Source organism: Sylvia atricapilla, chromosome 5 (genome assembly GCF_009819655.1).
Source record: "Sylvia atricapilla isolate bSylAtr1 chromosome 5, bSylAtr1.pri, whole genome shotgun sequence".
Classification (NCBI taxonomy): domain Eukaryota; kingdom Metazoa; phylum Chordata; class Aves; order Passeriformes; family Sylviidae; genus Sylvia; species Sylvia atricapilla.
In genome coordinates this window covers 72205930-72220631 of record NC_089144.1, presented here as the reverse complement: position 1 = coordinate 72220631, position 14702 = coordinate 72205930, and the positions used below count along the sequence as shown (strand labels likewise).

At 49.2% G+C, this 14702-nt stretch overlaps 1 protein-coding gene across 2 annotated transcripts in view; it reads right to left on the bottom strand.

The window, feature by feature from the left end:
- Positions 1-824: 824 nt before the first annotated feature.
- CACNG2 (calcium voltage-gated channel auxiliary subunit gamma 2) overlaps positions 825-14702 on the bottom strand; it is a 52182-nt gene continuing 38304 nt past the window's right edge. For both annotated transcript variants that reach the window (XM_066320177.1, XM_066320178.1), the window contains 3 exons: positions 5681-5764; positions 1850-1990; positions 825-1418 (listed from right to left, as the gene is read on the bottom strand). In XM_066320177.1, the coding sequence (XP_066176274.1) occupies positions 883-1418; positions 1850-1990; positions 5681-5764 (761 nt within the window). In that variant the 3' untranslated portion in view covers positions 825-882. The remainder of the gene's footprint in view (positions 1419-1849; positions 1991-5680; positions 5765-14702) is intronic.

Here is a 14702-nt window from a genome sequence, read left to right as displayed (position 1 = left end):
AGCTGTGGAGGATGAGCAGATCCCCCACGGATCCCAGGGGATTGGAGTGGATCCCCATGGATCTTGGGGGAACAGAGAGGGTCGTGGCTAACTCTGATATCCAGGATCCTCCATGACTGGCCCGAGGACGCTGAAATCACTGGCAGCCAAACCCCCGTCCCCTGTTCCCCAAGACGGCTGTGCTGGGTTAAAGGTAAGTGGGAAACAAATGGTAAAATAAAAGAATCAAACCTCCCAAAATTAAAAAAAAGCTGCCTCCTCCTCCTCTTTCTCCCACTTGATTTATAGTCATTTGTAATTTCTTGGTTCCCTTTTATTTTTTTAATCTGTTTTTATTAAATGTTAAAATAATGGTACATGGGAAATCATGCATTTTCTTTTAAATTTATTTCTATTTTTTAAATCTCTTTCTCTCAGTTTTAAGGTTTTTCTTTTTTTTTTCTTTTTTCTTTTGCTTTTTTTTTTTTAAAGAATTTTTTTTCACTGTTGTCTCTTTCCTCATGTTTCCTTTTCGTTTGTTTGGGTTTTTTTTTGTTCACTCACTTGTTTGTCTGCTTATCTGCTTGTTCCTTCGTTGTTTTTTTTTTTTTTCCTTTTTTTTTTTTGTCAGTTTTTTTGTTTGTTTCCTTTTGTTTTTTTTTTATTTTTTTTGAATTTTTTTGTGGTTTTTTTTTTTTTTTGTGGATTTTCTGTTGGTTTTTTTTGTTGGTTTTTTTTTTTTTTTTTTCATTGGGAAGGTCCCCACTCCACCAAGGGGCACTCCTACCTCCTCCTTCCCCACCCCCCTGCTGCCCCCTGCCCCTTTCCACCCTCCCCACCCTGCAGCCCACCCCCGTCTCCTCCTGCCCGTTCCTGCCCCATTTTCAGCTCCTGGTGACGGCTTCATACCGGGGTGGTCCGGCGATTGGCTGTGTTGGTGTGGATAGAGTCCTTGTTCTCTTTCTGGATACAGTTGTGAACCTGCAGGAAACTGTTATCCCTGTCGGAGTTGTAGGTGGCCGTAGGGGTGGTGGTTGCCTTCAGCGGGTCCCTGGTCAGGGTGTACATCGAGATCTCTGTGGATGGGAGGGTGTTGAAGCCTTTGATCCCGACGGGAGAGGCATCCCTGGAGTGTGAGGGCTCGGTGGAGCGCGAGCTGGAGCGGCTGCGTCTCTGGTAGCGGTACCGGTAGCTGGGGATGCGGGTGATGGCAGAGGACTGGAGGTAGTCCGTGGCACGAGCGTTGGCACGCAGCTGTTTGTGCCGGTCTATGAACATGTGGACAGCCAGCACTCCCACCATCTCGGCTATAATGAAGGACAGGGCCCCGAAATAGAAGGACCAGCCGTAGGAGTAGCTGTTCTTCTTGGAGTCGCTCTTGGAGGGGTCTCCAGCGTTGGCTGATATGTATACAATGATGCCAATTATATTACTCAGACCTGCAAGCCGTCGGGCAGGGGAGAGACAAGGAGAGGTCAGGAAGGTCACACGTGGCAGTGGTGAGGGCTCTGGGCTTGAATCTCTGCTCATCCCCTCCTGGATGGGTAGTTTTCCTCGGGAAACTCGGGCAAAACCCTCTTAATGTGCCTGACACTTCCCTGGACCTGCACTGCTGGTCCCTGAGAGATGTCAGATGTTCGGGAAATTCTCCTTCTGTCAGTTCCCAAGCAGCAGGAAAGGCTGCAGGGTGAGCGGGCAGGATGAAGAGGCATCCTTGTGATCCTGCTTTCAGCCCGAATGAGGCTGATCAGGGCTGGGAAATGCACACACTCCTGCCTGGGCAACTGCACCCCTACGAAGATCCTGGCTGGGCAGCCCCCCGACCCCTGGAGCCCACCCCCGGGCCATCAGGCCCTGGGCACCCCTTTACCTGCAGACACGAAGAAGATGCCGGCACTAAGGATGATGTTGTGTCGGGTTTTGTAGAACTCGCTGGCTGCAATGCAGAGTCCACCCATGAAAAGCAGAATCACACTCAGGATCGGGAAAATACTAGAGGCTCTAACAGCCCCTGCAGAGGAGAGAGGGAGGGCAGAGCAGAAAGAACAACACGGGTGTGAGAGAGAGCAAACAGGAGCATGGAAGCGGTGCCGCAGTGAGGGGACAGGGGCACGCCAGTACGTTTTGTGGGTGGGGTGAAGGGGAGAGACAGCAGGCAGTGTGGGGTAGGGGAATAATTTAAGGAGAGAAAGGCATTGGGGGGATGGAGGGAGGGAGGGAGGGAGGGAGGGAGGGAGGGAGGGAGGGAGGGAGAGAGAAACGAAGTGTCTCAGAAAAAGAGAGTGGTCCAAAACAACTCTCCCACGCCCTGGGCCCTGCTGCTGTCACAAAGCTGGTGGTTCAGCACCGGGAGGCAGAGGGGGCTTGTAGGGCTGGAGGCTGAGCTGGGAGCCTGCCTGCATTGCCTATGCCCCCTCACGCGGTCTTTTCCTGTCTTTTGGGGAGGACTGTGGGCTGGAGGGGGAGCCCAGGCACCACTCAGCTTCTCCTTCTGCAGAGCTCTGCCGCTCAAGCCTGCACTTCAAAGAACAGCAACCCAAATGCTTCCTGCAGAGCTGCTCAATTTCGAATCCTCCCGAAAGGGCATGAGCATCTCAAGATTTTTTTTTTTTTTTTTTCTCTTTTTAGGGCTGAGAAGGAGCTCGTGGTGCCACGCACTGCTCTGCAGCTGCAGTGAGGACTGAGAAGAAAAAAGTCCCAGCCTGTGTGCCGAAATGCGGGGCTTATCCTAGTGATTAAATGACTGGGCTCCTTCCAGAGGGCAGTGATGGGTTTGGATGTGCCAGCTCCCACACACGCACACTCTCCATCGGTCGATATGGGAAGAGCTCAGCCAGCAGAGGGCAATGGCACAGATGCACAAATGCACGTATATGCTCGTGTGTGCATGCAAAACCTACCCCAAAGCTTCTGGGGGGGCCTGACTGGTGTTCACGCAGAGAAAGGCCCAGCCTGTGTGTACACACACCCACGACACAGCCACGCACTCAGGCACACACACACTGCTCGTGGGTGGCTCAGTGGGAGCCAGAGCTCTGCCCGAGTCTGTGTTGTGAATATTTGTTGGTTTTTGTTTTTTAACTAGGAAGGCCTTCTCTCCTCCCTTCACAAGAGAAAAATAAGCTGTTAAAGTGTGAAATGGAGCCTTGCTTGATAAAGAAAGGTATCAGACAGGCTGGTGCAGTTCTGCATGTGGAGCAAAGATCAGGAAGGGAGGATGAAAGCTAATCTTTCCTTGCTTGCAAGAATGAGCCCAATGAAGCAAATGCAGGACTTTTTCTTAACTGAGCAGAGACCCTGGTTCAAGGACCCTGTTGGCCTCTGGATCCTGCTAGGCACAAGCAACCAGCTTTCAGGGGAGCCTAGCCCATTGTCTGTGCATAGGGAATGAAGAAAGCAGGGAGAAACCTCTCTTGCTTGCTTTCCAGCTCTGCCTGGCTGTGTTTCAGGGAATAAGATAAGAGTAATAACCGTCTTAATAGCTTCTGGAAAACAAGGTGGCATTTGGTGATGAGAAGCTTAAATGGCAGGAAGCAAACATCAGGCAAACACCCACTGTTGAGAGGGTTTCTAGGGGGATGCTTGGTAGTCCTGCAACCTGGTCCTGACTACATCAGTCTGAAATTCATGTCTGTTGGGAGAGCACAAAGCTGCTGCCTGACACGGGAGGCTGCAGATGTCGTGTGATGGAGAAGGACAGCAGCCTTCCCCAGCCTTTCAGGAGGACCATGCCAGCAAGAGAGGGGAAGACTATCATCCAGTCTTCCTGGCCCCAGAGCCTGTGGCCTAAAGAAAAGGGGCTGGTGGTGTATGCATCCTAAACTCAGCTGTGTCTGCTAGCAAGGAAGCACACGGACACTTTTACTTCCTGTCTGATAACAGGCATTTGATTTCAAAAATGCCTCACGTAGATGGCTGGCAGAAATAATGGCTAAGCGCTTCTGGCCAGGCCATGGACACTGCACCATCACTGTCCTAGTCCCTTGGGGCATGAGGGAATTGCCTACTCTGATACTGACAAACAACTTCCTGGCTGTTCCTGATGGTGCTGCCAGGCATCGCCCAGGCACAGCACCCGGAGACTCTGCTTTGACACGAGTTCTGGGAAGAAGCTATTCAGTGGGGTCCCTCTCCAGGCAGGTCTAAGCCAGAAATCCCAGTTCCCTCAGCAATGACCCAAGTCATCCTTTATTGAGTTGCCAAACTCCTCTTTGAACCTGGTTCTTTCTTAAAAAGGGCTTTACCCTAGGGACACTCTCAGGTCCTGACACCGGGCCAATTTTTGTCTTCAGATCTTGTCCCCTCTGAACAAACCCATCCCTCTTGAGATGTTTGGCCCCTTCCCCCAACTCTTTTTTTTTTTTGAAATGCAATTGATGCTGCAAGCAGCTTCCTTGCTCCCAAGCAGCTCTGCAAGGGCTGGTTTGCCCACGGAGGCAGCCTGCAAACCTCTGGCATCCCTGTGCCAAACCAGATCAAACCCCTGTCTTCAGCTCTGCTGCTCAGCAGTTAAGAGACTGGTGCTGCAGAAAGACAGCTGGAAGAAGTGATCTCCCTTGGTTATTTACAATTTACAGTGGATGAAGCACTGTTTGAGCAACCAAGAGGAAGCAGCACAAGATCTCCCTCTTTTCACATACAAATGAGCCTCACAGATCCTAAATTATCTCTCTCATCCCTGCTGCAGGGCTGGGTCTCCACATCTGGCTTGGAGCACACCCGGATGACAGGGAGCTATTCTGAAAGATTCCCGGGCTTTGGAAGCCTCTGATGATTAACCTTGGAAGGTCAAAAGCACTTATCTCAGATTTCTGTTGGGAGAAGATCTCATGGTGTAAAAAGATGTTGGGTTTGTGGAGGGAGGGCAGGATAGCAAGGTGGAGACCTAAGAGGAGGAGTGTTCCCTGTTCAGCTGTGCTAAAGGAAGGGTAAGCTCCTGCCTCTGGCTGGGGAGGGCGACCAGGCAGGGGGACACACGATGTGGATCTGTCCTGCTGGCCAGGGTGCTGCTGCACAAAATGGGGTGAGCTTCACTCACATCTCAGGCTGGACCTGGAGCTCAGGCGAGGAGGTTTCATTACAGACATGCCTTGTGCCTAGGGTTCAGCACCTCTCCTAGGGGCTCTGGGTGAGCACCAGCTCTTTCCTTCAAAGGGCTCTGGCTGTCCTTATTCCTGCTCCCATCGCTAAACCCAGCAAAGATCAGATCTACAGCCTCCGTAGGGAAACGGTGTTTGGGGAAAGGTGAAGACAGCAATAAGAGCTCCTCAGACAAAAGACAGCTAATTTCTTAAGTCAGGTGCCCCTGGAGTATCGCATAAGGAAATGTAAACTTTCTCTGCTTTAGGAGGACATGCACACTCACACACACACACTGCCCCAGCTAGGGGCCTGTCTGACCTTAGGTCCAACCAGCAGCTTTTCAGTGCATTTGAATTAAGAGTCTGATTTTATACCACAATTAATTGCTGCTAATAAAAAAAAAAATGCCGTTGGTTGTTACTGTGACTTTGAATTTGCACTGTCTCATGGGCAGGGCCCCTGGGAGGTGAGAGTGGAGTCACATTTAGGGGGTGACGAGGCTCTGAGGTTTCCACTGAGCCTCACTGGTGCCAGTGTCTCCACCACCCTGTGTTCAGAAAACAGAAGGCGCCCGACGCTAGCACCTACGAGCCATTGCAGAAAGAGCCCGTGGACTTACGGAGGAAATATTCTGCTGTATCGGCTTCATAATCTGCATCCTCAGGGAAGTGATCGATTTGCTTACACAGACCTTTAAAATTCCCTAGGGAACAAGAGAGAAAAAAGAACAAATGAGAACACCGAAACCTGCCTTGCAGGAACAGCTGCCCTCTGCATCACCTTTTGTGCCTGCCTGCCTTCCTCGCAGGCAGCATGCCCACTCGTGTGTGCATGCCCGGAGCCTCTCCTTGCATACCCGCACATGTATCTCCCTGGCATTGGCACAGGACCGTGGGGTTTGCTGTCAGGACCCAACCTGCTGCCCGCCCAGCCCGCCACTCACTCCCACAGTGCATGGGACTGCGAGCTACATCATCAGGCCCCAGCGGTTCCCCCGGCGTGTCCTCCTTGAGCCCAGCAGTGAGGGGGACCAGGGCAGGATGATCAGGTGTGACTTGCAAAAGTATTTGTTTCTCTCAGCTGTGAATTTTGCTGCCCTCTCTTTCTGTGGGCAGGATACATCCCTTTGTTCTGGTTCAGTGTGAGAACAAAAGCCCCTAATCTACTTTCTCCTTATGACTGCTTGTTTTTGTATACCTTCCTCAGACCTCCTCTTGTGTTCTCTCACAGACTGAGGCTGCAAGGAGCTCGGTGCAAATGTGTGTATACTGCTCGACAGCAAATCAGCCTTGTGCTGGGGGAGCAAAATCTTCCACCATAAGTGAGGGAAGCTGGGCTGGACACAATTCCATCAGGCTGGTGTATGTACAAGGCCTTCTGCAAGTTTCAGTCATGGAGCACCCTTTTCTGCACGCTCCGTGACGAACAAGGCCATCTTCCGAGTCTTTTGTTAGCTGGGATGTCTACCAGACTCTTATTTTCACTGCTCTTATCTCCTCTTGTCATCAGGAATACCACTCCAGAGAGGTACTCCTCAAGCCACATCATAATTTTCACCATGACCACTGATTAATTAATATCTCAGATGATCAAGTTGTCCGTTCCTGTACAGGGTTGACCATGTGAAAGACAATTACATTATATCTCGTGGGGTTCCCACAAATTTTTTCTCCTACCTACCATTTCCCTCTGGACACCTGCATTGACTGGCCATTAACACAGAACGGATGGACTCAGTCTGTCCAGAAAGGAGAAATGCATTTTCTGCATGAGGTGTGTGGGTAGACATGGACCTCCTCACCAGAAGTCAACCAACAAAGTGGCTCAGGCTCATTGATCCCTCAGCAGAAGAATTTGGAGCCCAAGTGTGAAAAGCGACAAATGCTGTGGCGACCTGGGTAAGCCTCCTGCCACCCTGACCCTGAACCCAGCTTCTGGAACAGCTGGGTGTACAGGGCAAGGGGAAAACGAAGTCACCACACTTGAGGTTGTTGCCTCTGGGAAGAGCAACAGAGCTCTTCCGGACCAACCCTATCCAGGCTGAGACCTGCAGTCACCACGTCTTGGAATGTCTATTCCAGATGAATTATCTTTCAGATATTTGTGGACAGATGGAAAAAGGACCAAGCTCAAAGGATTCTCCCTGAGTTTCTTCTTGAGGTCAAGCCTTGATGGATTAATGTTTGGGATGCTTTGGGAGGCAATCCTGAGTAAATGGCTGACTAAATGGAAAGCAGGTAGGGGGGTTCCTTTAGGTCCATCCCCAAGTTTGGCTTCTTCTGCATCCATCTGGCTTGTGTCTGATGCCTCCAAGGTTCCTACTGCATATAGCTACTCATGGGAAGAGCTTCAGGAAGAGCAGACAGCAGAGGGGAGTATGTGTGTGCATTAAGAGGTAAGTAATAGGAGAAGAAGGTAGGAACAAAGCTTCTCTGTGTAGCTCTGACATACTATTCCCACACTGAAGCTGTGGGTTATGAAAGCTTGTTAATCACCCATCCCAAATCCAGTTACCTCATTCAAAAAATGTCTGCTTCTCAGCCATGGCTTCTCGGGAAGGAAAGCTTCATAGCCAAGTAAATTGCCTTGGCACACTTCCACTCTGCCACTTGCCCACTAAAATCCCTATGAGACAGGCAGATACAGCACGAAGGGGGTCCTTTCCCTTGCTTGCCCCTTACTGCCTGGGGCCATCTGCCTGTGACAGATGAGCAGCTCCTCATCCTGGTCCTTTGGCTGCTGTCACTGCTGTACAGTGCATGTGAACTCTGGCACGCTCTGGTGCACTGGGGAGGTCTCCAGCTTCAGCTTTCAGTTCCTTGCCCAGCAGATCCCGAACACTGAGTTCCTCCTGCCCGTACATGCTGGAGGAGCAGGCAGAACCTGCATACAGCTCCCAGGTGATGTTCCTGGCACACAGCCAGAGCCTCCCAGTTGGAATCAGCCACGGAGGGAAGACGCAGTGCATCTGGAAACCCCCTCACCGTGTGACATCCTTTCCCTGCTTCCTTTTTATTCGCTCTCCCCCGCTCTGTTTCTTGCTGAATTTGAGGCTGATTAATTCCTATGTAGAGAATTGAGCTTCTTGGGGAAGATGCTGCATCTGGTGCAGGCTGTCTTTTATACGGACCTGCGTGGGATAGCTGGTTAGAGGCTCTAGGCAGGCTGAGGGGATATGCAGGCTCCTTGAAGGTCTGCTCCTGGGGCTCAGTGTCCCACAGGCTTTGCTGACCTGGCTCAGCAGGGTACTTGGCCATTGGAGTGTCCAGCTTTGTCTCGCTTAAAATGCCGTGACACAGTGGAGCTGCCCTCCTCCACAGGCTGATATGCTGTGCCAAGTTGATTCCCCTCCCCGGATCAACCCTTCTGGGATTCATGAGGGCAGTGTTGGTCCCACTTTAGCTTTTGTCTGGGCTCAGCACAGAGTGCTGTGCGTTCGGATGCTGACTATTTGCCTGTGCTACCACACCCTCTCCTCCAATGCCTCCTAGCTCCTCTGGGCGATGGATGGGGAAAGGATGCAGAATTTAGGTCATTAATGCGCTAACTGGGAATATAAGAGAACAAGATTCCGTTTTTGCTCTGCCACAGGCGTGCCGTTAAAACCACTTCTCTCTGCCTCAGAGTTGCACCCTGTAAAATGGGGGTGACAGCCCTCCTCTGCCTGGTGCCGTACGGGGACGTGTTAAACAGGGCACAGTGTGGGTGTGCTGGTGCCAGTGGCTCTGGAAGTGCACGGAGTAGGTGACGGAGAGATGGCAGCGGTTCAGAAACCCACTGGGTGTGGGGAAAGCCTTCGTGTCCCTTCTTGTGCGGAGGCCACTCGGCAATTCCCCGACGGACATCTGTGGCCTGCTGAGACGGTGCAGCAGTTTCCCTGGCACCTGTGCTGGTGGAAGCACAGAGGGGGGATGAAGTAGCTCAGCAGTGCTGCTGAGGTCTGACACAACAGCCTTTTCTTGCGCTGCACGTGTGGTCTGCAGAGCCGGGGATGATAAGAGCCGTGTTCCACACTATAATTAATATTCCTGAACACCTAAGCAAGACCAAATCATTATGTGGGAGGGCATGTAGGGCTCTGAGAACCCCCCCCCAAGGGAATAAGAGCAACATCTCCTCCCTCCTTAAGTCCATTTTCCCTTCCTATTCTTCCCATCTCAAGGTATTTCATGCTGTGAACCTTGAAACGGGGCATGTGTCTTTGTCTTCTCACAAACACCTCTCTGAGAAACTTAAGCCACATGCTTCCACCTCCTCCCTGTAGCTCTTCCAGTGCAGTTTAGGCTCTTCCCTCATCCTTGCTCACGTTCACCCATCAGATCTTTCTCCCGTTTCTCAGTCCCTCTCATTTACGACAGCCACCTCCCTCTCTCTGGCATATCGGTGTGGACATCCTCTGAACAGCCTGCTTTGGGCGTGCAGGCTGCAAAGAAGGTGGGGATGAGCATCAGCCTGTCTCAGGCTGCGGATGCCCAGGTCCATGGAAAAGCACAGAGCAGTCGCCACATCCCTTGTGTATTACTGGGAGTTGTTAGGCAGGATCACCACTGTTTGCTTGTTGCCTGCCCCAAACTTTGGAAAATGCGGTTTAGAAGAGCCAGGATTGGTGCAATAGGCACCGCTCCAAGTGCCTGGCCAAGGACAGAAGTTGCCCAGCTGGGTCATTAGGAGCAGAGACAATCTCTCATACTGCCAAGATGGACTAAATGTGTAAGATGCATGAAATTCAATGTCAGCTGTGTGTTCATCTCCGAGAGAGACCTCCTCCAGTGTGGCAGGATCATTGTTTGGCTATAAGCTGTCTATCCAGGACAGCTGGCAGCCACCAGCCCTGCTGCAGCAATGCTCAGACTGAGCTACCCGCGAAGAGAACCCAGCTCGGTATTGTTGGTGATACAGTTTATTTTTGTGCCACTTTGTGCAGCCCTCTCTCTTTCAGAAGTCTTGCTTGCCTGCGGAGTGCAATCCATTGCAAAATAGTGAGTTTCAAAGAATGAAAAGCTACTCCCTTCCTGCAAGGTAGGAACACTTTTAAATGGTCAGCACCATACATCTGAAAACAGTGAGCCAGAGGCAGAGGAAAAGACATCCAAAAGGAGAGGAGCAGACAAAGAGGGACAAGAACAGAAAGACCTGTTTTCCCAAAATGATTTGTGATATTTCCATTTATGGAGAAAAGCAATCCACTGAAAGCTTTCCTTCAGTTTCACTCTCTAATTTAGCAGAGGTTTTGGCATGATGGCTTCTAGAGAAATAAATAAAGGGGGCTGGATATAGCTGTTATCTCTAAAAGCTGAGAAAAATGTCTTGCTGTTGGCCAAGGATCCAGGATCACTTTCCGTCACACGCTCCCTGCATCATTTTAGGCAAGCCACTTACCCCTCCCCTGTTCTTTCACTCAAAACGGGAATTTCCCTGCTTCAGGAGAGCAGGCTGAGGATATTTGTATTGAAAATATGAAAGTGATCAGACACTGGATCATTTGAGCCAGATAATTCTTCTCGCCATCTAGTTCAAAGATAACACGCTCGTTTTTGATGCGACCTTCTGTGCACGAAGGCTGCGCAAACAGGACAGTTCTCCGAAGTTCTCATTTGTGCTTCCCACCCTGGGAGTAAACTTTGGTGCAGATGAAACTGCTTCCTATCTGCCCATGAAAGAGGTGTGAGAAATGGCACACGAAGAGCAGGCAGTCAGACACGAACATGAACGCTTCTGCTCCAGGATTCTGTTTCTGAGCAGTGTCCCTTTGTTGCCAGGTGGTGAAGTGGGGCTCAGAGCCAGCCTCTGGGCCATGAAGACAAATTCCACAGCTACATGGCAAACTGCTGGCGTGCCTTTCTTATGCACAAAAGGCTTCCAAACCAGGAGAGGAGGTAGATGCCATCCCTGTCAAAAATTGACACTGGTGACACTGAGTTGTTAATGCCCAACCTGACACGACTGCAAGAGGAAGGACAGAGGTTTCATAAAGTGACAAAGATCACAGGAAAAGCCTTTTGAAGGCATTTTGAATTCTCTCCTCCCTTCCAAGAATGAAGCACTTGAGAGCACACATAATTTTGGGGGATTTGGAGCAGATGAAAAGTACGGTGGCAGGGAGCACAGACAGTGCTTGTGGGCATCTGCTTTTACCCACGTGCGCTGACACTCCCAAAAGAAAGACTGGCCCTTCAAAAGGGCTCATTATCCCTCTCTGGGAATCCCTCCATAGATAGCACCTTAAAAAAATTTGCCATCTTTTCACCTGCCTCGGTATGCAGGTTACGGGCTGTAGGGTTAGACCAGCAAACAGAGCACAAGGAATGGTCGTTCTGGGGCTGGAGCAGGCGCTGCTCTTGCAGCTCTGACCCTGCACAGTGACAGTGGATGCTGTGCTAGGGTAATAGCTTTTGACCCAGCTGGGTAATTTTAAGACTGAAGAGTGCTCAGCTGGCATTAGGGACGAAGGCATTTTCCACTACAAGGTGAAGGTCAGTGGGGCAGTAAATGTCGTCTGTGGAGCTGAGCCTGGGACAATAGCAGAGATTCCATGGGAGCTACAGGCCATCAAAAATCTTGCCACCTTTCTGTCCAAATGCAATGCACCTGCTTTGATGTGGTCTTCTTCAATGCAAACATGCAGCGGTGCATATGTTAAAAATCGCAAACAAAACCCTAGCAACGTAACCAGTATGTTGCATACATAATTCTCTCCCTGGGGAGAGGATAAAAGAACAAACGACATGTGACTGATATCAAGCTCCATCACTTAATGTGCCACTGGAATTCATTCAGATATTGTGCTGAGGATGCCTGTAAAAGAACCAATGCAAAATAGAAATTGATCTTGTAGTTATGAAAGAATATCTGCCCCTGCCTATGAGGTAGAACGATTGTACCAGCTCTCCTCACCTTATTATTAATAATCATGTTTATTGAAGCTGTTGCCAAGGATCAGATGATAAAGGGAGTTGCAGTAAAAATGTTACAAACACTATCTCACAGACCACTGCTGCCTTGATGAGCATGGAGGAAGAGGTGCATCACAGCACATGAGCAATGACCAAAGCTACAGCAGTAAAATGGCCTGAACATACTGGTTCTGGGGAGATTAATTTATTCAGGAGATGGCTGGTAAACAGGAAAAGAAATGTAGACATAGATGGGAGAAATAAGTGAGAGAAGCCAGTATGGGGCAGCCTTGAGGAGATGATGAGGTGGAAGGAGAGGAGTATAGAGAGCTGCCAGGGAGCACCAAGGAGATTAGTTCCATCGAAACCAATACCAGTTCTGCCTTTTTCAGCTCTTCTCCTCGCTTACTCTCTGCAGCCATTCATGACAATCGCCTGACAAAGGAGAGGGGGCTAAGGACAGAAGGATCATGCAATCATTTAAGCTGGAAAATATGTCCAAGGTCATTGAGTCCATCCTTTGACTGATCTCCATCGTGCCAACTTAACCAAAGCACTAAGGGCCATGTCCAATTGTTTCATGAACTCTTCCAAGGACGGTTGTGGAGGTGCGTGGAGCCCCGGCTGCTTTGCCTTGGAGGGAGCCAAGCTGAGGAGTCAAGGAAGAGTTTTGCAACTTCACTCAGAGCCTCTAAGACAAAGACAAACTTCTTAGCTACGGCGACCTGTCCGGAGACCTACAAGCCCCCTCGGGATTTTATGTAGATCTGTTACAATTGATTGGTTCTGTACCCTTTTCCTCTCACCCTAGTGTCCCATAAAAACCTCTGGGTTTCCTCTGGTCGGCAGAGGTTCTTCGTTCTTGGATTCCCTTCGCTGGTACCATTCCAATAAAGTACCACTTGCGGAAATTCTGTACGAAACTTCTTTCTCTCTCTTACTACGGCTGGCTAAAAGAGAAGCTAACTCATAAGGGTATGAGTTAAGAGCACTGAGCTGAAATCACTGAAAGCTGAAATCACTGAGCTGAAAAATCACTGCTCTGCTTGCTACTGAGAAGCTCCTCTGCTAGCTGAGGAGCACCTTGACCTCCTAAGGAGCTGTTTCTAACGAAACATCTTTTGGGGTGGCTGTGGCTCTCTGGGTCTTAAGCGGCAGACCCCATCCACCAGCTGGAGTAGACGGTGACTCCACCACTTCCCTGAGCAGCTCTTTCCAATGCCTAACCACACTTTGCATTTTCCCTTGGGGGTGGCAGCCTCCCTTCCTTCCTACCCTGCTCAGTGCTGCTGCTGCTGTGTAGCCCGTAGACTCTGCCTCTGAGCTGGCTACAGCTATTCCATGTACTTGGGTGGAGATGCAGTGGTAGCAAAACCCATTATTAAGATTATGTGAAGATTTCAATTTATAAACACCCTCTTTTTACAGGGTCGTAACTTTCAAAAAATATCTTTGCTGTAGCTTGAAATTTCCCGTGCTTTGTCACAGGCAGAGAAGTGAGATTGTCTGGGAAAATTGGGCAAGGGCTCTTGAATGCCCTTGAATTTTGAATTTTGGGGCAAACACAAATCCAGCATGTTTGAGCTTTCCAAACTGAAACGTTGTGGGTGGCTGGATTTCAGGGACCTCTGTCCAAGTCACAAATGAAACATTTCAACAGAGCAATACTAAAAATCATTCAAAAAATCCTTTTTTGTGGACACCCAGTGCAAACATCTCCCATGCTAAACGAATGCCTCTGTTTTCTAGACTTCACCAGAATAGAACCTGGACTGAATTTCTTCTGAAAATAGTACTTAATACAAAAATGTATCAGGCTCATCTAAATCATTGAAAGCTGTGGATAACTGTGCTCCTCCTAATGTTCAATTTCTCACATTTGCCTTCTGCACTGACATTGTAAATAATTTTTTATATATATGTATGTAACAAATTAGTGATTTCATTTATATGCCAATGAAATAATTTGATTTTATAATGATTTTTTCCTATGTAATTCAGTGACTGAGTAAAGCACCAACAATATCTCTGGTTCCTCAGCAGAAAGATCAGAAAATATTTCCACTGTTGCTGCAGTGACTAGTGTCCCTCTAGGAAGGAAAAATGTATGAACTTTCTGGCTTACAAGCTCTGTACCAGTTTTCAAGGTGTATTAGCTGAGTTAGTAGAAGCAATGCCTTTGCTTTGCAAGAAGAGATAGAACTAGATTTGAAGTGAGCTGGGAACCAGCAATAGGATTGAGAAAAGGGCTTAAGTCGTTGTGCTCAGATGTGGTAGCATGATGTTTGGTTTCAAATTCAAAGAACATAACATAAGTGATGGGCCTGCTGTGGTGGAGGATGGAGAAATAAAGTTGGAAGCTGATCAGGACACGGACAAAAGTCCAAGCAAAGCGGGAAGGGTAAGTGAAAGAAATCAAGAAATTCCAGATGATTAAAAATAAAAATCTATCGATTTGTAGCAAAATAATTTGTGTGTGTGTGTGTGTAACGAGTCAAATGTGACACTACAACTGTGAGCCGAGTGACAGGAAGGGTGATGCAATTATCTGCAGTGAGCGAGAAGTGATGTGCACAAGGTGTGGGAGGAGACGAGATGCTCCACAGCTACCACAGGCAATCCCAATCCACGGCTGCACACCCAGATGTGAGAGGAAGGAAGAGGCTAATGTAAGCCTGGATGCGAAGGGGTGAATGGGATGGAGGAAGTATATAAGAGCTGGCCCTTCTGTTTTCTTTTTCTTTCATT